Below are 25,403 nucleotides of genomic sequence, written 5' to 3' on the forward strand. Positions count from 1 at the left end.
CTTTTACTATAAACGTTAATAAGTTAGACTGTTATTTGTAGAAAATGCAAATCGTTGTCTTTGACATAGACGTCATTGTGTAAATCGCTATAGGACACTATATGGTATAACAATTTATATAACATATTGGAAGAAAAAAAGTATTTTGTATTTACAATGATTTGTACATGTGAAGGCTAGATGAGACAATGATTTTTACTTTAAATATAGTTTATTTATAGAATTTTTGTGCAATGATTCATATACAGTATATGTATAATGATGTGTATATGTGAAGGCTAAATGAGACAATGATTTGTACTTAAACTTTTACTGCGATTTTTAATAAAATACAGTGCAATTTTCATTCAGTTTTGGCTGACATAAACGTCATTGCATAAATCGTGATAAGACACTATATGGTACCACGATTTATATACCAAATAAATCGCCATAAAGGGGATTTAGTAATGGTATAAAAATTAAGCTACATCGATTTAACAATGATCATAAATAGGTAGTAAAGTTAACTCATCGGCGTGGTTTACAACCACAAACATGTCAGTGATAGCAATTTAATACTAGTGATTTACCAAATAGAAGAAGTTGATAAATGCTATATTAGTAAGAACCCGTTATTATAAATCATCATCACACATTTAACATTCATAAATAAAAATCACACTGAAAGAAAAAAAGTGTTCTGTATCTACAACGATTTGTATAATTTTTACTAATGGTATAAACACTAAACAACAACGATTTACCAATTGTATCAAAACTATAACTCTGTAGGCTAGATGAGACAACGATTTATATATGTGAGGGATATATATTACAACGATCAAACATGTTAATACAATCAAATACAATTATGTAGCTAAAGAATTCACACATGATTCCTATGTTCCATTGCTCACTTTTGAATTAAAATTGAACTGAGCATGTCATGAAACAAAACAATATAAGACAACACATTAAGTTTCACAAGAAATGCAAACATCTTCTCAACATTAATTACATACCAAAAGACTTGTAAAGCTGATGCCATCGTTCCACTCAAACTGGTCGGGAGGATTGAAGGTTTCGACGTTGTAGTGCATATCTGTAGAGTATTGCTGCATATTAGAAATTACACAAGTTAGATATTGATAAGCTGCACGTAATGCAATTTATATAAGAAACAATATAATATATTACATAGATGTTCATCCAAAAGGCTTGGTTGCTTTTGATTAGGGGTTGGTTGTTTCTTAGACCTTTTCTTGCCAACCAATTTTAGTGCATCATTTGTCCTCCATCGATTGTGATCAGATGCAGGTTTCTTTTTTATACCCTTTGCTAGGTGAATTTTTTCATCATAATCTACAACGTTGACTCCTGACTTGTTGAAGATGGTGTTTATACTTCGACACGACTTTTCATGCAGGTCAAAGAAAGCATGATTTTCACCTTCATTGTTCGCTCACATTTTCTTGGACTGGTCTTCATGAGCTGCAACAGACTGATGGTGAATTAACTACGCATTTTCAAGTATCTCCCTTGACATTTTTCTCATGCATACATAGGCTTCTTCACTTTTTGATGCCAAATCTACAACATGCATAAGTGACCTACATAGTTGTTGGTAAGAGGAGACTATGTGACACTTCTCATCAACACCAAATGGACTGACATTATCTGTATCTAGCAATTTAATCTTTGCTTATCTCATCAATTTTCACATTAAATATGACTCAGGTATTTCTTGTATCTTATCTTGATTAAGTACCTTTAATGCATGACGGCATAAAATACCTTTGAATTCATACATTTTGCACGTACATTCAATAATTTTGTTGTCAACATTGTATGTAACATGTGCTTCTTGCCTTTTTGAATGCTCTTCGTTCTCCCATACAATATGATATTTGTGCATATTCTTGGTTTGCATACATCCTTCTATGTTGCAATTCATGACCTGTATAACCTTCTTTTCAATCCATTTAAATACAATTAGTGTATATAAATCTACATGTCACATCAATATTTTCATGCTCAAAGTTACAAGACGTGTATTTAAGCATTTCACATTTTGTTCAAGCTTATTTTGTCTAAGACCGTCTACAAATAATTTATATTGTTCTATGAAGCGAAACATTGTTAAACATGAATATAAGGTTTTCTTCAGTGTGACATGCATAGATTCAATTTTTTGTGTACTTATCATACCTGCACAAAAGTATTGTCTTCCATATGTCAATGCCCACTTCTCTTTGTCTGAATATAAATTTTTTAACCACATACAATCTTTAATGTTGTACATTTGAATCATTTCCTCTTAATCAGACATAAAGGTGACATTGTCTACTCTATCAAGTACACACCTTGTAAACTTTTTATCAAACCCTGTATTCTGATTAAATATGTGTCTTATGTTCTTTGTTGCATTTTGAAAGATATGCCACAAACATAGAAAATGATGTGCATCTGGCCATACATGAGACACTGCAGTCGCAATTGCGTGATCACCATCTGTAAGTACAACTTCAAGGTGCTTCTCATTTATTGCATGTGTAAATACTCTCAACAACCACTCAAAGCTTTTCTTGATCTAGTCATACAAAAAAATACCACCTAATATGCAACTCTGTGAGTGATGGTTCACTCTAGCAAACTGCACAAATGACCATTGTTCAGTATTAATCTTCATTATCGTATAAAAAACAAGCACATCATTGAAGCATTCATAATCTACTATTGACTTTGAATTTGCCCAAAACATATTCACAACATAACCATCTTCATCCAGTTGCATTGCACTAAAGAAACCAGGGTCATTGCTTGATTTATTCTGTAAGTAATTAACCAAACAACATATTCCTCCATTCTTCATGTTATTTGTCCTCTTCATTATCAAGTGGTTTCTTAGATCCATAGGTGTGAATGGCACATTCTCGCGACCACCATCTATGTTCGCACAAATTGTATATCTTCCTTAGTGCAATGCTGACACTATCAGCTATTTCAGCAATTGCAACATGCGCTTGAGTTACTTTACGATGTGACCTTAACATAGGAGTTATAAATGAAGCTGCTAATTCATGGCTATAATCACTAATTAATGTATGAACTACATATTTCTCATTTGAAAGTCTTCTTAACACTATTCTCGTTGAACAACCACATCTTGAATCTGTCTTGCTCCTTGTTGGATTTTCACTTGACTTCTTCCAACCTTCCTTAGAACAAACATATTTCTTTCTCATCACGACACCCTGTGTATTTTTTAACCAAGAATACCTTTAACACTGAAGCCAAGCTTTAAGGCATAATCATTATAAAATTTATATGCAGCTTCCTCATTATTAAATTGTATTCCTTCTACAGGAATAGAGTTAAGTGTACTATCATGTATATTCTCAGTGCCTGCACCTTTATCAAGTATATTATCATGATCATCTACCTCATTATCGAATTACATTTCTTCTATTGAAACATTCAAGTCAAGAGTGAATCTAATGCCTGCACCTTTCTTATCATGTGCATCATTAGTATACATGTTTACTTCTTCAGGTGTCATTAGTACATATGTTCACTTCTCTATAACTTTCCAATGATTGAGATACATCATCTTCACTGCAACCAGATGATAAGCTCACCATTGTCATAAGCAAGATATCAATTTGTGTTAGCCAGCGCATACGTTTACTACGATTTACTCAAGATGCATATAACAACGAATACCGATTAGTTAATCAAGTCAAAAAAATGATTGAATAAATCACAATATAAAAGTAATATCGATTTATTGTTTGCTTATACTATGCATCGAGTTGTTATTTACCATATCAATAAAAGAAACAATTTATCATATATGTGTGTTGAGGATAGCGATTCACGTGACAACAACTTAATTATATCTACGACGTTGTGAAACGATTTCAATAGAAATCGCTAAATGAGCAAGTGCGCAACAATATATTTCTTCATACACACGTTTTAAAATCATACTACAAATATCTTATAATTTGATACTAAAAAACACATAATATCTTACAAATCGATATACATATCGCATAATATATTACAAATTGATACGACAATTCAGCATAATAGCTTACAAACCGACACTACAAAACACATAATATATTACAAATCGATACATAAATTCAGCATAATAGCTTACAAATCAATATTAACAAACAAAATAATATCTCACAAATCGGTAGTATGTTACTACAACCATGATTTGCAAAACATTGCATATACTGAGTGAATGGACGATACCAGATGGGGTAGAGGCCCCTCCTCGCATTTGTAAACAAGCCTTTTTGTCAACAAGTCCCAACGTCTTACAAATATCTTTAATTTTTCAACCATCGAAAAGACAACATCCACTTGTAATAACAAAACAATGCCTTAATGGCACTCACAATGATATACGTTCTTCAACAATAGCATGATGACATGGAAATGTACTCACGATGCCTTAATGATACTTGTTGGAATATTTGTACGTCATTACTTTTTTCTATACTGTTTAACAAAAATGAAGAAGAAGAGAAGATGATGAAAAGAGATGGCCGACAAATGCTCCTATGACGCCCATAAATGATCGAGTCAGTCGATCGATTTATAGTTATCTTCATGAGGTAGGAATGAATCCGAGAATATTTTGTAACACAAGGCACGAACGAGAAGGCGACGATGTGTTGTAACACAAGCTAAAAACCAAAGCGAGAACCTGGACTCGAGACGACGACAAAAGGTGCTTCGACGACAACAGATGACGACAAAGGGTGCTCCGACGACAACAGACGATAATAAAGGGCGCGTCATCAAAGAGAGCTCCTATTACAACAGATGGTGCATCCTCAAAGGGTGATCCGCTGGCAGCATAGAAGTTTACTGCTTACGGCAAAAATGAAACGTTTGAACTTTTTGAAGAGTTAATATCAGAAATCCCTTTTCTGGATGGAGGACATTTTTGTTATTTTTTTGAACCATCGTTTCATGGCGAAAATGGTGAGAAAAGGTATTTAAGTTTTTGCAACCATACTGGACTCCAACGCTAAGTGATGCCGTCATACATGGGGATATGAGCCCACGTGCTTATATAAGTGGCCCTCATTCGAACCGCGAACATGCACTGTAGCAAACCCTGCGTCTCCATGGGAGAACATACAACACGTCTTGCCCCAAGCTTGTGGGGGTTAAGTTTTTATCTACCGAACCACAGGAGGGTAAAGCGGCCCATCAGTGCCATCACCCCTTTATTCTATGAAGTCTGAACCAAACAGCAGCTGGTTCTTCTAGCGATAATCCCAAATTATCCACTACTAATAACCATCAAAACAATCTCTTCTAGCGATAATATCCCTCGAAAGAACGAGAAAAAGCTACGTTTGGAACTTTGGTCCATACAACTGCAGACTTCATCGTCTCTCTCTCTCTCTCTCTCTCTCTTCCCTCTTCTTCTTCTTCTAGATGAGCCACCTTCGTCTTCCTCTTCAATTATTCTAATGGCATTCTCTCTCTCCTACCACCCAACCAATCTCTCACCCATTTCATCTTCCCCAGAGAAACCCATCTTCAGAAACGTCAGATTGAAGTCTGAGCTCATTCACCACCCGCTTCATGGTGCACCATCCTTCTTAAATGGGGGCCAGAGTCTCTGGAACGACCCACTTCTCGCTTTCGCCTGCAACTGCAAGAAGAGGGTCGGAGGTGGTGGCCTCGATTGCCTGCGGAACGTGGTTTCTGCTGATTACTACTCGGTTCTGGGCGTCCCAAGAACGGCCAGCGGCAAAGAAATCAAGACCGCCTACAGGAGGCTCGCCCGCCAGGTAATGATGCAGATATATATGTGATTAATCCTGTTTTTTTATTTTCTGAAGATGGGTGTCTGGTTATTGCTTGAGATATGGGCTCTTTTGCTTATTGGGGCTTTGAAATGCATGTTGGATATGAGTCTTGGTGTTCGTAGAAGAGCATTTTGATTGCGCTGATGATCGATTGTTTGTTGGAGTTTCTTTTCATGATGTTTGGTTTTCAGCCATCTTATGCATTATCTGTTACTGGTTTGCTTTATCTTTGTGGCAGTGAAGAGAAGTAACGTTCTCCAACTTAAATTGTTGTATATTTGGGTTTAAATTTGGTTCAGTTTTTCTGGAAGTAGCTAAAGGCTTGGTTTAGATTTTTTCTTTACTCTTTGGATAGCAAGCCGTTGAACTAGGCTGAATTGTAGACAGTGTTTGGTCATTGACTTATCTATAGACATTTTTTAAAGAGATTCTCTTCTCCTCAAGGTAGGTAGCTAAAATGAGATATATGGGCTGGTTTTGTTTCCTTATGTTGTAGCACGGGATCGTCGCTTAAGAGGATTTGAAACTCTAGCAGTCGAGCCACTTCTTGCATCCGAAAGTTCATCTAGCATAGACAAATTTAGAGCTCCGTGGTGGCATAGAACTGGTTCGGGAGTTCCACACCAGCAATATTTCAAAATTTGTTTATATCTGTTACCACAAGATATTATTGATTTGTGAATCCATGTAAAATGGGAATTTTATTGACTTTGTAATGACACATATCTTTCACATAGTTCAGCTTGACATATCATGTAAGATTTTGGTAAATTTGGTTGTCAGAGTATGAAGCTCTTCCTATATCTGCTGTGGCTTTTGAAACCTGTTGATGCATTAATCTCACAATTTTTTTGTGTTTGTTCTATGCAACCTTAACTATGCTCAAAATCTAAATTTTTCTTAGTTTTCTTGCAATTCAAAAATAACGTCATAAAGTACCATCCTGATGTGAACAAGCAACCTGGGGCAACTGAAAAATTTAAGGAGATAAGCTCTGCATATGAGGTATGTGTATTACTCCTTTAATCCCCTTGTATTGCGAAAATGAGAAGCTATTTCCCTTTCTTAGTTCTTGGTTATGCTATAAATAACATAGGAGGTAAAGTTACTAGTCATAAGTTGCTTTCTGTTATTCAAGTCTGTATCAGATTTTGTTATTTCTTAACATTGTTTGAATTCTAAACTACTGCACTGTCAGGTGTTATCAGATGATAAGAAAAGGGCTTTATATGATCAATATGGTGAGGCTGGGGTGAAGAGTCCAATTGGGAGTTCAGCTGGAGCATATGCGGTATGTTCAAAATCATGCTGCTATTTTAGGTTTGTTTTCTTGATAGTTATATGGCCTCTGTCTTGGCATGAAAAGGTGTCTTAGTTAATTAGTTAGCAACTTAACGTAGCTGTAAATGTGGGAGTTGTGATAGGAGATTGTGCTGCTATTGTAAGTTTGTTTTCTTGGTGGCTATACAGCCTCTGCCTTAGCGTGCAAAGTTGTCTTAGACTCTTAGTTAAATAGTTAACAGCTTACTTGTAATTGTGGAAGTTGTCTTAGGGAGGTGAATGATTAGGAAATTTTCTTTTCATTGCTTTAGGTTAATTAGTGGGAAGTTGAAGAGAAAACCTACCTGACCTCTTACTCGAGTGTGCATGGAAAAGTTTGATGAACAAAGCAACAAGTAGACTGTTATCCCTAATTTATCATTCAATTGTAGAAACTCTTATAGTTACCACCAGACTACGTACCTAAAATTCCTTGACCAACCCAGATTAAAAAAGAATCCATCGTACCCCAAATAGTCATTGGGCAAACCTCTGTTGACCCTAATAAGAAAATAGAAAAGCTAGACATCTAGTAATTTCAAAACTCTTTATTTTAATTGTTATATCTTCTCCAGCATTTCGAGACATGAAAGATGCAAGCTGCAAAAAATTCTAGACTGGTCAATGGTCATTGGTTAAAGCAGTCTTAGAATACCTGAAAGGATCTACGCTAAGATGTGTTGATGTTCACCTGTATCAATCATCTTGGGTTTAGTAAGCTCATCCTCTAAATTAATAAAGTCTTGGAAACCACCATACTAACAACATAAACAAGGTATACGCCATGCACATGTACAAACCTCGATACTTGGAAACTTCACTTAGCATGTGTCATGTCAACATGACATGGGACCATACACGATACTTGGCACACCTCGATACTTCATGGACACGTTCAAACTTGTGTCAGATATGGTCGACACATGTACTTAACTTTATCTATTTCTTTTATGATATTGATTGTTTATAATGTTGTGAAAAGCGTTGAAGCGTAGCGTCCACCAAAAACTAAAACAAGGCATAAAGCATAAGCCTCAATATTTTTTTTAACTTAAAAAAACATTTAAAAATATCTACAAATACAAACAAATAAAACAAATGCTTTATTGATGAAGCAACAACCAATAAGAAATAAAAAATCTCAAATAAATACCGAAAATATGAGATTAACATGTAAAAGTAACATTAATGCAACTTGATCTATGTAAGTATCTAAAAAATAAAATATGAGCATTCAATAAAAAATTAAGTAACAAAATCACTAGCAATCAAATTTCTCAATATCATGTCATCATCAGAAAATGCATATTAGCATAAACGACCAAATGTTAATGTATTTATTTAAAACTCTCCAAAATGAGAATATTACAAATTTACAACATTCACAAGTGCAGATGAATGACCCCAAAAATATAATCCTATTATATAAATTAGGGTCCAGGCTTTTGTGTCTCGTCATCATCAATATCTAAGCCTTCAATATCATCATCTGAGGAATCCATATAAATGGGTTTTCCTTCATCCTCATTGTCTGTCTTCATCATCTTCCCTTTCTTCCTCCACGTCCTCAATCACTGCTTTTTCTTTTCTTTTTTCTTTAATAAAAAATCATATATTAAATACTTATTGCATATAATTAAAAAATATACTTACATTCATAGCAAGTAAAAGGAATATAGTTTTACCTAGAGCTCTTGACAAGTTGTCTTGCTTAGAACCACTTTGGGAATCATGATGTGAAGTTATTTCTATAATAGGTACATGCTCGGTGTCATTTATGTTGAAGTTTGGGTCCAACGATGAGTCCTCCAACCAATTGGTATCGCTAGGCAATACTGGATCTTCTTGCTTAATAATTCACTCATCATATGAGTCTATACGATCTAGACATATAGGGTCTTTGGTAGCCTTCATATTTCTCTCCATTAACTTCATATTATACATGACAAAAACCAGTGCATTCATCTTCTCTTGTTCAAGTTTATTTCTCCATTTTGAATGCACATATAATTCTAAATTATTGATAGTCAATTATAAAATAATTGAACCTATAAAAATGCATTTAAAAAACAAAATACAAAGTCACATAGTGATATATACTAATGAGAAGGTACTCCAATTTCTCTTACAACTCGATGCACTATACGTCAAACTTAGAATTCGAATTTCAAAATTCATCAACTCAGGGTTTTTGTGCCCAAATGAACTCCACCAATCAGCTACATTCAACCCTTTGAATTTTTAAATGCATGAATTTAATAAAAAAATAATAAAAACATTGTAAACTTACTATGACTTTTTAGTTTTTTGTTGTAATGATTGCTTCTCTGCCAAACAACCATTTTGCTTTTTTAAATGCATCGATTTGTGTTGTAATTTTCAATCAAACATTTGCATCGAAAACAAATTTTTCAACACAATCATAAAAACCACTCGTAACTTTTTGAAGTTGTGAGCATAATGAAATTGAGGGTTTAAATAATAGGCAGCTTGCATGCAAAGGCTTATGGAGTTGCAAGTCCCATCATTTGTCAATGATCTTTCAAATAGGCTTATATTTGTTTTCCACATTATCAAGATTCGAAGCAATTTTCTCCTTTGCTCTATCCATTGCTTCATACAAAAATCTCATAGAAGGCTCATCTGCAACAACTAATCTCAAGATTCTCAACACTTTTATGAGAGACAATGTAACTTTAATTGCATAAGATATAACAACCCAAAACTTATTATCTTTAAGAACAATATGAACAATGTTATTAGCATCCGCCTTCTTATAGTAATTAGATGATCTAAAATCTGAAGACAAAAATATATCCGCCTTCCTATAGTAATTACCCCATGTTTTGTGCAAGCTAACTGATGTTTTAGTCTTGAAATGACACCTTTAGTCTCTTTTTTACAGTATTTGCGAATTACATGTCCAACGAGTTTGGGATCTTTATTGGGATTTGAAACTTTAGTCCCATGATCCCATCCTACATCTCTACCGTTTCCCCATTGTTCATCCGCAAAAGTTACATATAAGAAAAAAATAAAACAAAGAATCAATTACAATTTAGAGTTATAAGAACACAAAAATGAACAATCAATTACAATTACTATAAAAACATAAATCTATAGATAATAGAAAAAAAATCAGATCTGACAGAAAAAAAGTATATGCTGAAATACAAATTATATTGCAGTATATATAATATACTAAAAAACAGATTATATTGCAGAATATGCATAATTACATACCTAAAAATAAATACCTGTTCTAAAGAGATTATACAAATTATATTATACTGAAATGCAGATTATATTGCACCTACAATTTTGCTAAGATTACAAAAAGAGAAAAATCAAGGAATGAAAGCATAATCAAGGAATGATATATAGATTTAGCATTAAAGAGCTTAAAACTGTAATTAGATGGGTACTACCAACATAATGCACACATATACTCTAAAATAAAAGTTTATAAATGTGTATACATACAAGTTGTCTGCACAGAAATACAATAATGGGTGCATGCAGCCACCCCACAAGACTAATTGAATGAGTTTTGTGTTGTTTGTTAACAGAAAAAGTTGTCCCATGCATAACTTGGGAAAATTAAAGAAATGGTCTATTCATATGAAAATGATTTCTCTTTCCTTCCTGGAATGAATAGAAAATTAACGATAGAAAGCTAGTTATTCGACAGTTGGGGCTAAGTAACAACAACTGAACAAAACAGTTGGTCGACCCGAACTTCAGACATCTTAACAAAGAAGAAATTGAAAATAGGACCGAAAAAACAAACAAGAAGAAGCTGAAAATAGGGCCTTTCAACTAATGTGCATGTCATTCTTCCAGAATTAACACTGAAGAAACAAATCTCAAATAAGAGCAGAGCACAAATGCCCATTCAAGCAGCTCTAGAGAAAAAAAAAAAATCCAAACAAAAATAGGATATGATTAGGATTATCACTAAATGCATGCATATTTCATCAACAAACCACACACACAGAGAGAGAGTACCTTTTGCACCTTTTGCACCTTTTGTGCCTTTTGTGCTTTCATCTTCTTCCTTTATGCAGATAGAGAGGGAGAGAGAGATGAGAGACGAGAGGGAGAGGGAGAGCGAGGGAGAGCGAGGGAGAGCAAGGAAAGTGAGCAGGGAGAGAGTGAGAGTAGGGAGAGAGAAAAAGAAGGGGACCCTAAGCAGGGAGAGAGAAAAAGAAGGGGACCCTAAGCAGGGAGAGAGTTATTTTCAATTTGAAAATTCCACCAAAATGGCATGTCACATATTCTTTTTTCCATCTCTTTGTGATATAAAGCACAGAAAAATTTATTGGTGTATAGGGCTATGTAGTCAAAAGGGCTAGGAGGTGCCTAGTAGGTAGACTCCTAAAAAGACTAGTCGAAGACTTGGCGGGACTAGTCGGTACCTCAATTAAAAAATAAATATACAAAGTGTACATAAAAATATATTTAATTTTTTTGGTAATAAGATGTTTTTTTTCAAAAAAAAATACACCATTATACATGCTTTCACAAAATATATATATTGACACCGCGAAATTTAAAACCTAAAATTTTATCAAAATTTTTTCTTTTTAAATATTGACAGCGGAAAATGATTTAATGTTGAGTATGGTTTTGATAATTTTGAGCGATTCACAAGGGTAAAGTAACGCAAAGCTTTTATCATAGTACAACCAAAATATTATTTACATCATTCTTGACAAAATGTACAAAAGGTTTAAAACTTGGGAACACAAAATATTATGAACCAAAAAGTCCCAAGCTGGGCCCTGGATCCTCCGAAGAGTGCTAGTCCTTGATGCCACTCCTGCCCCGTTGCGTTCGCGGACCTGTAACTGAACAAAAACCCGTTAAGGGGTCAGACTTCTGAGAGTCTGGTAAGTCTATATCAATTTCGGTAATTCAAAATATGAAACATATTCAGACAATTTAGATAGATTATTTTTATTGAAAAGTAAGACAAAATACAAAACAAAACTGTTTGCATAATTATGACATATTTTCATTTCAAACTGTGATTCAAAAGGTCTTTGTTTCGATAGTTAACCATCCACCCTGGTACGTGGGGGAAGACATGTTAAAAAGTGTATGTATAAATATAATTATATATAATATGATATAAAGATAGCACGAAGATGAAGTGAGTCGTGTTGCGGACTGCGGTGGAGCAATGATAGCGACCAAGTTGGATAGCGCAAGGAACCCGGGTCAGTGAAAGTGAACTGGGTTCGGTTTGGGCACACTAACAGGTGGACAAAATCGGGTTTGATTGTCTAACAGGGTGTAGTCCGGGCAGGGTTCAAGTGAGGTAGACTGGGTGAGTTAGACTAGGTGAGGGAGATGGCAGCTAGGTGCAGGTGGCTGGGTTCGGTGGAGTGCAAATTGGGTGAGGTTGCAGGCTGGGTGGTGCAGACAGATGAGCTCGAAATGGGTGCAGGCCAGGTAAGCTCAAAGTTCAAACTAGTTGCAGGGCTAAGGGAGGTGGCAGCTAGCAAGTGGGTTCGGTAAGGAGGCCTGGCAGGGTTTGGTGGAGTGGCTGAACTTAACAGGAGCTTGAGTAGGTGCAATTGCAGGTGGTGGTGGCTGAGAGGGGTAGTTGGAGGTTAGGTAGTGTTGTCACCAGCAAGAAGCGCTGCTGGTGGTGGTTGCAGGTGGTGCAGCCACCACAAGAAGAAGAAATGAGGTGGTGCTGAGAGGGAGTGAAAGAGGAGGGGAGAAGAGGCGTGAAGTAGGGAGAATGGGAGATGAGAAACGAGAGGGTTCTCTTCTCCCTCTCATTTAAATAGGCAAGAGAGTGGCCCTTGGTGTTGCCACATGGCAACACCAAGGTAACCACATTAGAGCTTAACTCAAATACAGTGTGAGTAAAAACGGTGCCCCCCCCCCCCCTATAGGACTGTCTAATGGGTATTGGATCTGGATCTTAGAAAAGATCCAGATCCAAACCCAAAGTGTGCCCAACCAGATCAAATTTGGTGGGGTAGGGCTAACTGGATTTAGTTGGGGAATCTAGTTCACATGTTCTTATATATATATATTTGTTTTTATGTAATTTATAAATGTGGTTGATTGGGCTTGGTCAACCATGAGATGGATGGGTATGACCTTCTGGGCGTAGTTTGTTAAAATGTAAAACTGTACATATATGTATATATAATAATATTATATTATTATATATATATATATATAAATACATTTTTAATTTCTTTCTTTTCTGTATTTTTTTTCCTTTATTTTTATTTTTTGTCTTTATGTCATCTAGTTCAGTTTGAACTAGAATGACTGTTGCTAGTCAAGTCCTGTCCAGACTTGACTAGCAATAGAGCTGTTGGACTGACACAGTCCAACAGCTCTTAATAGAGCTGTTGGACTGTGCCCAACAGCTCTATTGAGTCCTCTTTCAGCTGTGTATATAAAGGGGTGCAGCCCCTCTTGTATTTTACTCCAATGCTTCTTAAGCAATTGGTTTTTCATATCAATAAAGAATACATTTTTATTTTTATTTTGTTTCCAATTATACCCTTTTTAAGGGTTATGCTTTAGTGTCATTCTTGACACTTGCTCTTGTTAATCAAAGCTCGTGTTTCGAATTTCCCCATTTCATTTCATGGTATCAGAGCCGCGGAAGTACTAAATCTTGAGGAAAAGCTGCCTCGGTTTCCGTGCCCGTTTGCAAAAGTGTTCGCCACTTGAAGAGAAGTGTTTTATCACTTCATTGGAGAAGATTTCACATCTTGTTGTATTGTTTTTTTTTTTTTTTTCTTTCTCATTTTCCTTCTTGTTTCTCTTCTATCCCTATTCTTTCTCTCCTTGTAATCGATGGATGACAATGATAAAGTCACCATCATGCCTATGAAACTAAGAGATACGAACTATGTAACATGGGCTTCAATCATGAAGCACCATATATGGGGAAAAGGCTTATGGGGGATTGTGGATGGTTCCGATTCGGAACCTAAGCTCTCTTACTAAAAAGGAGGGAGATAAAGACGTCCCTCTATCGGAAGAAGAGAAAATCAAGGCTATTGCCTCATACGAGAAGAAATGGAAAGAATGGAGAATATCTCATGCGAAGATAATGTCATGGCTTATCAATAGCGTTGACATTAAAAAATGCTCAAGTCTTGCCAAATTTGATCATGCCGATAAGGCATGGGAATACCTTAAGAATATGTATTCCCTTAAAGATATTGCACACGTGTGCAACCTCCAAGAAAAAGTTCGAATGATGACACAAGGAGACAAAACTATTCGTGAATATTACAATGGGTTGTCCGAACTTTGGGAAGAACTTTCCCTTTTAGAACCAAAGTGGCATTGTGCCGAAGACATCGAGCTTCGTCAGAAACAACTCGATGTTGAACATTTTTACCAGTTTATCACTGGATTAAGGCCGGAATTTGAAACCACTAAATCGGCCCTACTTCACCGGGGAAAAATTCCTTCTATTGTTGAAACTATTGAAGAGTTAACAATGGAAGAAAATCGTCTTCGGAAAGGTTCTTTAAAAATTGAAGATGATTCCGTTTTAGCCGTGTCTAGACCAGGGAATCATGTTCGATCATATAGGCCTCCTCACTTTAACCGACAAAATGGTGACTATGATAAGAAGAAAGTTATTTGTCATCACTGTCATGAACCGGGACACTACAGGCCACAATGTCCCAAACTTAGGGAGCTGAGAGAAAAAAGAGCTGCAATTGCTGGATCGGAGCCTAAAGATCAGGATGCACCAGTTTCCCTGGCCCAACTAATGGAGATCCTTCAGCCTCTCATCAAAGGTGCCTCTTCCTCATCTGAAGCTTCAACCGGCGCAGCAGCCTCATCTTTTTCTGATTTAGGTAAAATTTCTTGGCTTCTTGACTCCGGTGCATCTTTTCATATGACCCCAAATAATCAAAGTCTATCCAAATGTGTTAAAAATAAAACAAGTGTGTCAAAGGTCTTTACTGCTGATGGGACTTCTCTTGAAATAGAAGGAATAGGAGATTTTGAAAAAATTTATAAAACAAAAAAATTTTTTATTCCAGAAATTAGACAAGTTCCCAAATTAAATTTAAATCTTTTATCTGTATCTCAAATTTCTGATTATGGGTGTAATATTTCTTTTTCTTCTCATGGTTGTTGGGTACAGGATCGCCAGTCAGGCAAGCTGATTGGGGAAGGCCATAGAGAAGGAGGACTCTATTACATGGATTTTTTGGAAATGCCGAAGAAAACTTTTTGTTATAATATTCAAAAAATAGAGTTGGAACTGTGGCATAAGAGACTTGGTCACCCACATATAGCCAAAATCCAACATTTTCCAAATCTAGGGAAATTTTGTAACTCTGAATCATTTGATTGTAAAGATTGTATTCTCGGCAAAATGAAAAGATTACCATTTCAGAACAGAACCTTTTTCTCTTCAAGACCACTTGAATTAATACACTCGGATGTTTGGGGTCCTGCACCAGTAATTTCTAAAGGAGGATTTGTTTACTATGTTATTTTTGTCGATGATTTCTCCCGACATACGTGGATGTACTTTCTCAAACATAAGTCTGAAGTATTTTCATACTTTCAAACTTTTCATAATATGGTTAAAAACAAATTTCAAAATGATATTACTATTTTTCGCACAGATTCAGGGGGAGAGTTTTTATCCACAGATTTTCAAAATTATCTTAAATTGCATGGCATCACACATCAAAGATCTTGTCCTTATACACCTCAACAAAATGGACTGGCAGAACGAAAACATCGCCATATTATAGAAACCACTAGAACTTTATTAATAGCAAATCAAGTCCCTAAAGACTTTTGGGCAGAAGCTGCCTTAACTGCCACCTATCTCATTAATAGGATGCCATCTTCGTTACAAAATATCACTCCCATTGAAAAACTTATGAACATTTCTCCAGACTACTCTAGATTAAGAATATTTGGGTGCAAATGTTTCATATTTACTGACAAAAATGATAAACTTTCCCCTCGTGCGATTCCCTGTGCCTTTTTAGGATATGCTGAAAACCAGAAAGGTTATAGATGTTTTGACTTCAAAAATAATAAACTATGTGTCTAGAAATGTTATATGTGTCTAGAAATGTTTCCTTTCTTGAAAAGGAGAGCTTCTTTGATTTTAGAAAATTAAAAGACGTCACTGAGTACTCCTTTTTGCTAGATCTAACATCAACATCTGATGAATATGACCTTGATTGTAACTTTGATGATGATCCAAGAATTATTGATCTTAATGTTGAAAATGAAGAAGTTCATAGAGATACTAGTATTCAATATTCCAGGCGACAAGAGTCTAATACTCCATGTGCACTTGAGAAATATTCTAACATTCCAACTAGACAATCATCCCGAATCTCGAGGCCTCCAGAAAAGTTTGTATCATACGAGTCTTTCTCACCCACATATAGGGCAGTTATTGCATTAATTCACTCATATGAAGAACCATCCACATATTTTCAAGCAAAAAATGATATCAAATGGATAGAAGCCATGAAAGTTGAATTAGATGCACTTGAAAAGGCTTCTACATGGAATATTCAAGATCTTCCTCCAGGGAAGAAAACTATAGGATGTCGATGGGTTTATAAAATTAAAACCAAGAGTGATGGTACTCTTGAAAGATATAAAGCCCGTTTAGTAGCCAAAGGTTATGCCCAAGAATATGGGATTGATTATGAAGAAACCTTTGCTCCGGTGGCTCGTATGACTACTGTCCGAACCTTAATTGCCTTAGCTTCTATCAAAAAATGGTCTATTTTTCAAATGGATGTCAAAAATGCTTTTTTAAATGAAAAGCTAGTTGAAGAAGTATATATGGAACCCCCTCCTGGTCTAAGTATTCCTAAGGGTAAAGTCCTTCGCTTAGAAAAAGCTCTTTATGGACTTAAACAAGCACCAAAAGCTTGGTATGATAGGTTTAGTCGTGTTATGATTGATATTGGTTTTCAATTCTGTTTAACTGACACTGCTTTGTTTATTAAGAATTCTGATGCAGGGATCATTGTGCTTCTTCTCTATGTGGATGATATGATCATCACCGGAAGCGATAAACAGGGAGTTGAAACAATCAAAACACTTCTTAAATCTCATTTTGAAATGACTGATTTGGGCTTGTTGAGATATTTTTTAGGCATTGAAGTTGCTTATTCTCCTAGAGGATATTTATTATCTCAGACTAAATTTGCTTTTGATATTATTTTCAGGTCTGGTATTACTGATGATAAGAAAGTTGACACTCCAGAAGTTGTTAATGTTAAAATGAAGATTGATGATGGAGAACTTCTTGCAGACCCTACTCCTTACAGACAGCTTGTCGGGGCACTTTCCTATCTATCCATTACCAGACCAGATATAGCACATGCTGTTCATACAGCAAGTCAATTTCAACATGCTCCTACTTCTGTTCATATGGGAGCAGTCATGCGTATTATCAGATACATCAAGTCCTCTCTTTCACGAGGACTTTTCTTATCTTCCTCCTCTTCTCTTGATTTAATTGCATATACTGATGCTGATTGGGGAGGTGATCCCAATAACAGACACTCAACCACTGGCTTTTGTGTCTTTTTAGGGGAATCATTAATCTCGTGGAGGTGTAAAAAGCAGCAGAAGGTATCTCTCTCATCCACCGAAGCTGAATACAGAGCCATGGCAACCACGACCATGGAAGTAGTTTGGCTCCGACGACTGCTTGCTGACATGGGAGTTGAAGCAACAAAGGCTTCACAAATGTGTTGTGACAACAAAAGTGCGATCTACATTGCCAGTAACAGAACATTCCACGAACGCACCAAACACATCGAAATGGATTGTCACTACGTCAGAGAGGAATATCTACACGGGATAATTGATCTGCCATATGTCACTTCAGAATATCAGTTAGCAGACCTCTTTACAAAGCCTCTCGCTGCTCCCCGATTTCACTTTCTCTTAGACAAACTTTCGCTCATTGTACCGTAAGTTTGAGGGGGAGTGTTAAAATGTAAAACTGTACATATATGTATATATAATAATATTATATTATTATATATATATATAAATACATTTTTAATTTCTTTCTTTTCTGTATTTTTTTTCCTTTATTTTTATTTTTTGTCTTTATGTCATCTAGTTCAGTTTGAACTAGAATGACTGTTGCTAGTCAAGTCCTGTCCAGACTTGACTAGCAATAGAGCTGTTGGACTGACACAGTCCAACAGCTCTTAATAGAGCTGTTGGACTGACACATTCCAACAGCTCTAAATAGAGCTGTTGGACTGTGCCCAACAGCTCTATTGAGTCCTCTTTCAGCTGTGTATATAAAGGGGTGCAGCCCCTCTTGTATTTTACTCCAATGCTTCTTAAGCAATTGGTTTTTCATATCAATAAAGAATACATTTTTATTTTTATTTTGTTTCCAATTATACCCTTTTTAAGGGTTATGCTTTAGTGTCATTCTTGACACTTGCTCTTGTTAATCAAAGCTCGTGTTTCGAAGATCCCCATTTCATTTCATAGTTACCTCATCGATATTTATGAAATGGTCATTTTACCCTTGAACTTGCCGGGTGAGTTACGGGAGTCTACAAGCTCCGTTTTCGACGAAATCAAAATGGTCTTTCTTAGAATTTCGATACGAATGCAACAATGTGTTCGAAACTTATAAAATAGATCTTAAAAATTATGATTTTGCCCTTGGGGTTATCGGGTATGTTTTGTGAGCGCACGAGCTCCATTTTTGACAAAATCACTTGTGTTCTTTTCAAGATTTCAATGCGGTCACAACCATGCAATCTAAAATTACAAAATAGGTCATCAAAAACACCCATTTCATTCAATATTCATGTTTTGAGCAAAATGCCCAAAAAATTGTTGACTATTACATATATAACCAGAATATATATATCATAGTTACAGATATTGGCAATATTTTTAAAATATCGTGATATTATCGCTACAAATTCAGCAAACGAGAATATAAGTAAAATATCGCGATATTTTGAAAATATCACCAATTTGATAACATTGCGATATTATAACGAGAATATCGTGATATAATCACAATATTATCAATTAGTTTTACTGTTTTTATTTAATTTTTATATTTAAATATGTTTTTCATCTTTTTTTACATTTTTACTTATTTATTTAATTAGTGCAACTGGAGTGTTGTGCGATCATAGAATGCCATTGCGGTTGAAGGGAAAGTTTTATAGGACGACTATTAGGCCCGCTTTACTATATGGTACGAAATGTTGGGCTGCCAAGAGATATCATATTCAAAAAATGAGTGTAGCTGAGATGCGTATGCTTAGATGGATGTGTGGAAATACAATAAAAGATAAGATTCAGAACGAGGGGATACGTAAGAAGGTAGGCGTTGCACCCATTGAAAATAAGATGAGAGAGAATCGTTTACGGTGATTTGGACATGTTCGGCGAAGGCCTAATGATGCTCCAGTTAGAAGGATGGAGAAATGGGAAAATATATTAGTTAAAAGAGGTAGGGGTAGGCCTAAGAAGACTTGGATGGAGATGATAGGAAGGGATATGAATGCTTTGAACCTCACCGAGGACATGGCCTTCGATAGAAATGATTGGAGGAGAAGGATTCATGTGGAAGACCCAGAATGATTTTCTTTTTTGGTTCATATCGCCGACCCCAATTGTTTGGAAAGAAGGCGTAGTTGTTGTTACTTATTTATTTTATTATTTATGTAATTTTGTCTAAACATGATATTTTCTTATTTTTATTTTTATTTTTTAAGCCCCAAGATTTTCTTGAGATTTATCACCAAATCTATAATATAGTGAGAAATAGCCAATACCGATATTTGTGACTATGATATATGTATATATATATTCAATTATTCATAACATATTCAGTATAATCAATGAAATATGCTTTGAGCCTTTCACAGAAAAATTGATTGTAAGACACACATACATATTTTATTCGTAGCCTAATCAGTGTATATATATATATATATATATATATATAGAGAGAGAGAGAGAGAGAGAGAGAGAGAGAGCAGAAGTATAGCAACACATACATATATAGATAACATCTTACATAATCAGTAATGCTAAAAACATGCTTTCAATCTTTTATAGAAAAATTTACAAAAACTCACATATATACAAACAAAAATCACACACACACACACACACACACATATATATATATGTATATATCACTTTCAGCCTTTAACAGAAAAATTTATCAGAAACAAGTTTGCATACACATATAAAAAACATAATCATTTAAAGTTAAACCCCTTCCCTATGTACCGTTTTTAAAAAAATATATATAATAATGATAAATGACTAAACTGACTTTGTGCTTAGGGGTGTCAACGGGTTGGGTTTGGTTCGGACCCAGATGAAACCAGACTTGGACCAGATTTTCAGGCATGGTATCAGGTCCGGACCTGGGTTTAATCGGGTCCACTATAAGAAAAACCATACCCAGACCCGATAGGAACTACATGAACCAAACCCAGACCATACCTGGTAAAACCATATTTTTTATCATTTTTACATTGAAAAATTGGGGGTCTTAATTGGAACTCAAGTGGGATATAAAATTTCACAAACTATACCCGGGTCCATGTATTAATCAGACCTTCGGGTCCGGACCCGGGTCTTCTTATTTATCACCATACCCAGACCCTATAAGTTTTGGTTCGGGTCGGGTTTGGGTAAACCGGGCCTGTTGACCTATTTGTGCCTAGGGGAGTGCAGCTTAGTTGCTTACTAGACACCCTAGTCGATGCCTAGTCGTCAAAATTGGTACATTTTAAGGTACCCACCTAGGAATTTCAAAGCTTAGGCGTTTTACTTACACTTAGGCCGACTAGGCGGCGCTTTTGACTACATAGGTATGGAGACATACGCAGAACTACCCCCCAAGTTAAATTAGCACTATCCAGAATGGTGTGGATTTTTTTTCCAAACATGAATACATTGTTAAGATTAACCCTCTAATATATATATATATATATATATATATATATATATATATATATATATATATATATATATATATATCAGAATACCCATCAAGGGCATTGTGGTCATTTTATAGTGTAATAGGCATCAACCCTAGGGATGGCAGTGGACCGGGGGACAACGGGGCTCTGCCCCGCCTCGCTCCGTTTGGACCGGGGATGAAGGGCATGAAACGGGGATGGAGGCGGGGATGAAGGTGGTAGAAAAGAGCCTTCACGCTATCTTCTGCAAAAGAGATAAAAGAAGAGATGGGAGAAGAGTCTCTAGAGAAAAAGACGTCAAACATCCTGCATCTCCCATTCTATTGAATATATATTTAATGTACAATTCTAGGGTACGAAAATACCCTCTAATAAACTTTTAAAATACACTATACAGAGATTGGATCTTGACCCGATCCGATACATGAATCGGGTCGGGTTTGGGTCCAAGACCCAACAACGACTTCTTTTCAGCCTCCCTCAAGTTGTGCATGGTCCTAGACCATGAACAACTTGTCTTTCAGAAACCAAAATTTGTCCTTTGTCAACCCTTTGGTGAAAATGTCAACAACTTGTTCTTCAATTCGCACAAACATGGGCTTAATCTCCTTTTCTTCAACCTTTTTCCTAATAAAGTGTTGATCTATCTCAATATGCTTCGCTCGACTATGATGGATAGGATTGAAGGACATATTGATGGCACTTTGATTGTCACACAGTAACAGTGACCGAGCAATCAGTTCTTCCATTTCTGTTAGAAGATGTCTTATCCATGTAGCCTCAGCAGTGGCAGCAACCATCGATCTGTATTCAGCCTCAGTGCTCGACCTAGCAACTGCCTTTTGTTTTCTACTGCTCCAAGATACCAGGTTCAGTCCAATGAAGCTACAATAACCATATACTGATCGTCGTTCATCTGGATCACCCGTCCAATATGCATCAGCATAAATGATGATCTCATGACCCCCGCCTGGATCTAATTCTCTTTTCTTATATACCAGGCCATCACCAACTGTACCTTTCAGATAACGAAGTATCCTTTTGACTGCCTCCATATGCGACGTATGAGGTTCATGCATAAACTGAGACACCTGATTAACCGAATACACTATGTCAGGTCTAGTAAAAGTCAGATATTGCAGCATGCCAACTATGCTACGATACTTAGTGGGATCTCCATATATATCCCCTTCTCTAGAACTCAATTTTTGATGAATGACACTTGGAGTTGCTAATGGCTTACAATCTGTCATGCCTGCCCTGCTGAGGATGTCCGTGTATTTGTGTTGAGTAAGCGTAAGTGTATCACATCTTTTATCAACTTCCACCCCAAGGAAATACCGCAGCTCTCCCAAATCTTTCATTTTGAATCTCTGATTTAGTAACTTCTTCACCTTCTCAATGTGATCTTTGCAGTTTCCTGTGATGATGATGTCATCTACATATATCAATAAAAGAGTAGTGACGCCTTGTTCATTGTGAATGAATAACGAGTGATCAAGAAAGGATCGAGAGAAGCCATGCTTTTGTATCTCTAGTGAAAAGCTGTCGAACCAGAAACAAGAAGCTTGTTTTAATCCATATAGTGCCCTCTTCAACTTGCATACATACTGCTTGGCGTCTCGTTCTGCATACCCAGTGGGTTGTTCCATGTAGACTTCCTCTTTTAAGTTCCCATGTAAAAAGGCATTTTTAACATCCAACTGGCTCAATGTCCATCCATGTTCATTGGCTAGACTCAACACAATGCGAATAGTTCCCATCTTCACTACAAGACTGAAGGTTTCATCAAAGTCTTGTCCTTCTTGTGTGAATCCCTTGGCTACTAATCTGGCTTTGTATCTTTCGATGCTTCCATCTGGTTTATATTTTATCTTGTATACCCATTTTGACCCAACGACATTTCTGTTTGGTGGTCTAGGCACAATCTCCCATGTCCCACATTCATGTAAGGCTTCCATTTCTTCATTCATTGCTTCAACCCATCTTCTAGAACTTGCAGCTTGATAGAACATGAGAGGTTCATCCTCTTTACTTATGGATGTCAAAAATAACTGAAAATCCAATGAAATTTTTTTATAACTTACCCACCTGTCGAGCGGATGTCGAATCCGTGAGGATCTTCTGATATCCATCATCTGAGAAGCAGGATCAGGAGGATCCGAACCTGTACAAGGGATGGATGAGGGCTCTTTCTCTCGCCGGGTGTATACAACGCCCTTATACCTTGTTGGCTCCACGTCTTGAGTAACAATCTCTTCCGTTTGAACTTCACTTGCTGATTCTTCATGTATCTCCTTCCGACTGCAGTTTACTGGGCAGTCTTCTTTAGCACTGGAGAAGAGTTCTGAATTTAACCATGGATGGTATACCTCAATGCTAGGACTTGAATGAGCAACATGGAGGTTTGAATTAGGTGGCTGATCATCAAAGTTCATTTAATAAAAAACTACATTTTTCGATATTTTGACGCGCTTAGTCAAAGGATCATAGCACCTATATCCTTTGTAGTCTTCAGCATATCCCACAAACCTGCACTTTAAGGCTTTATCTTGAAACTTATGTCTCAGTGAGCTGTCAATGTGAACATAGCAAATAGATCCAAACACTCGTAATTCATGATAATCAGGTTGTATGCCAAATAGAGAGAAATATGGTGACTTATTTTCTAAAATGGTCATTGGCAGTCGATTTATCACATGAACTGTGGAATGAAAAGCTTCAGTCCATAATGCTACAGGAAGATTGCTCCCGTGCATCATGCTCATTGCACTCTCAACAATATGTCGATGCTTCATCTCAGCAATCCCATTTTGTTGAGGTGTATGTGGGCAAGACACTCTTCTCTTTATCCCATTATGTTGAAGAAAATTAACAAAGTCACTCGAGGAGAATTCACCTCCTCCATCACACTGGAAATTGAGAATGTTGGTCGAGAAATGATTCTGAACGAAGGAATGAAATTTTCTAAACAATCCAAAAACTTCTGATTTGTGTTTCATGAAAAATATCCAAGTATAGCGAGAGTAACTATCAATGAAAATAAGATAATATTTACTGCCAGAAAGAAAAGTAATTGGGGCAGGACCCCAGACATCAGAACAGATGACCTCAAAGGGCCTTGAAGCTCTCTTATTAATAGAATTGAATGACAAAACACGACTTTTACATAAATGGCAACTAGAACACTTCATATCAATGACTTCCGAACTCAAACTGGACTTAGGAATGAGATTATTCGAGACAAGTTTTTCAATAAAATGACGACCACAATGACCTAGACGACTATGCCAAAGTCTTGGCTTATTACATTAAAAAATGGCAAACACAGGCTCAGAAGAAACATGAAGTTGATGTTGGTGAGGCTTCAAGGATGAATAGTCAGACCGAACAGAGGAAGGATCGTCTTGAAAAATATACATGTTGCCCCATCTTTTTCCTTCAGCGAATGTCCTCCTCGTGCGAAGATCCTTAACATAGACAGAAGAGGGAGTAAATTCAACTAAAGCATTAACATCATCAACAAGTTTTGAGACAGAAACAATGTTCTTCTTAATATTAGGAGCATGAATAACATTTGAAAGATTAAGAGGAGATTTTGACATGGATATAATGGCATTTCCAATATGTGAGATAGAATGATGAGAGCCATCTCCCGTGACTATGCTATTCTTACCAACATAAGGAGTAAGAGTCAAGAGTTTACCCGCATCACCCGTGACATGGGTAGCTGCTCCGGAGTCGACGTACCAAATGCCTTTATCATTTTGCTTCGTATTCAAGCCTGCCAATGCTGCCAACAACAACTCTTTTACTTCTCCATCCTTTCTAACTTCTGCTTGTGAACCTTTTCCTTTGTTTTGAGGGTTGAACCAGCAGTTTGCTTTAATATGACCTTTCTTATTGCATAGAAAATAGGTGGGAATGGGCCTTTGTCCTTGTATATTAGGTGTTGGAAGTATACCACGTCCTTCAAAAGTATTTCTCGCTTGGCCTCCCTTTCCTCGACCTCTACCATAAGTCATTCCCGTGGAGAGCACATCTTGGGTTCCTGGATGTCCACGAAGATCTTCAGAAGATCCTTTCAGAGTCATTTCATATTGCAACAATTTCGCGCAAAGATCTTCAAACTTCGGAAGTTCTGGTAAACATAATAAAGTCGTCTTCATGACATGATACTCTGGCCCCAGCCCACTCAAGGTTTGTTGCATCTTATCCTTTTCACTGACGAGACACCCCACAATAGCCAGCTGATCCGTGATACCTTTCA

The 25,403-nt window shown here is 36.4% G+C and overlaps 1 protein-coding gene across 2 annotated transcripts in view; it reads left to right on the forward strand.

Moving 5' to 3' along the window:
• Window positions 1-5,368: 5,368 nt before the first annotated feature.
• Window positions 5,369-25,403, forward strand: part of LOC149835309 (uncharacterized) — a 77,602-nt gene continuing 57,567 nt past the window's right edge. The window contains exons 1-3 of one of the 2 annotated variants that reach the window (XM_090008371.1): window positions 5,369-5,807; window positions 6,762-6,830; window positions 7,024-7,116. In XM_090008371.1, coding sequence (XP_089864497.1) covers window positions 5,484-5,807; window positions 6,762-6,830; window positions 7,024-7,116 — 486 coding nt within the window. In that variant the 5' untranslated portion in view covers window positions 5,369-5,483. The remainder of the gene's footprint in view (window positions 5,808-6,761; window positions 6,831-7,023; window positions 7,117-25,403) is intronic. The other variant, XM_090008372.1, reaches the window with a different exon arrangement.

The sequence above is a fragment of the Nuphar pumila genome, chromosome 6, assembly GCF_984573655.1.
Source record: "Nuphar pumila chromosome 6, dmNupPumi1.hap1.1, whole genome shotgun sequence".
NCBI lineage: Eukaryota > Viridiplantae > Streptophyta > Magnoliopsida > Nymphaeales > Nymphaeaceae > Nuphar > Nuphar pumila.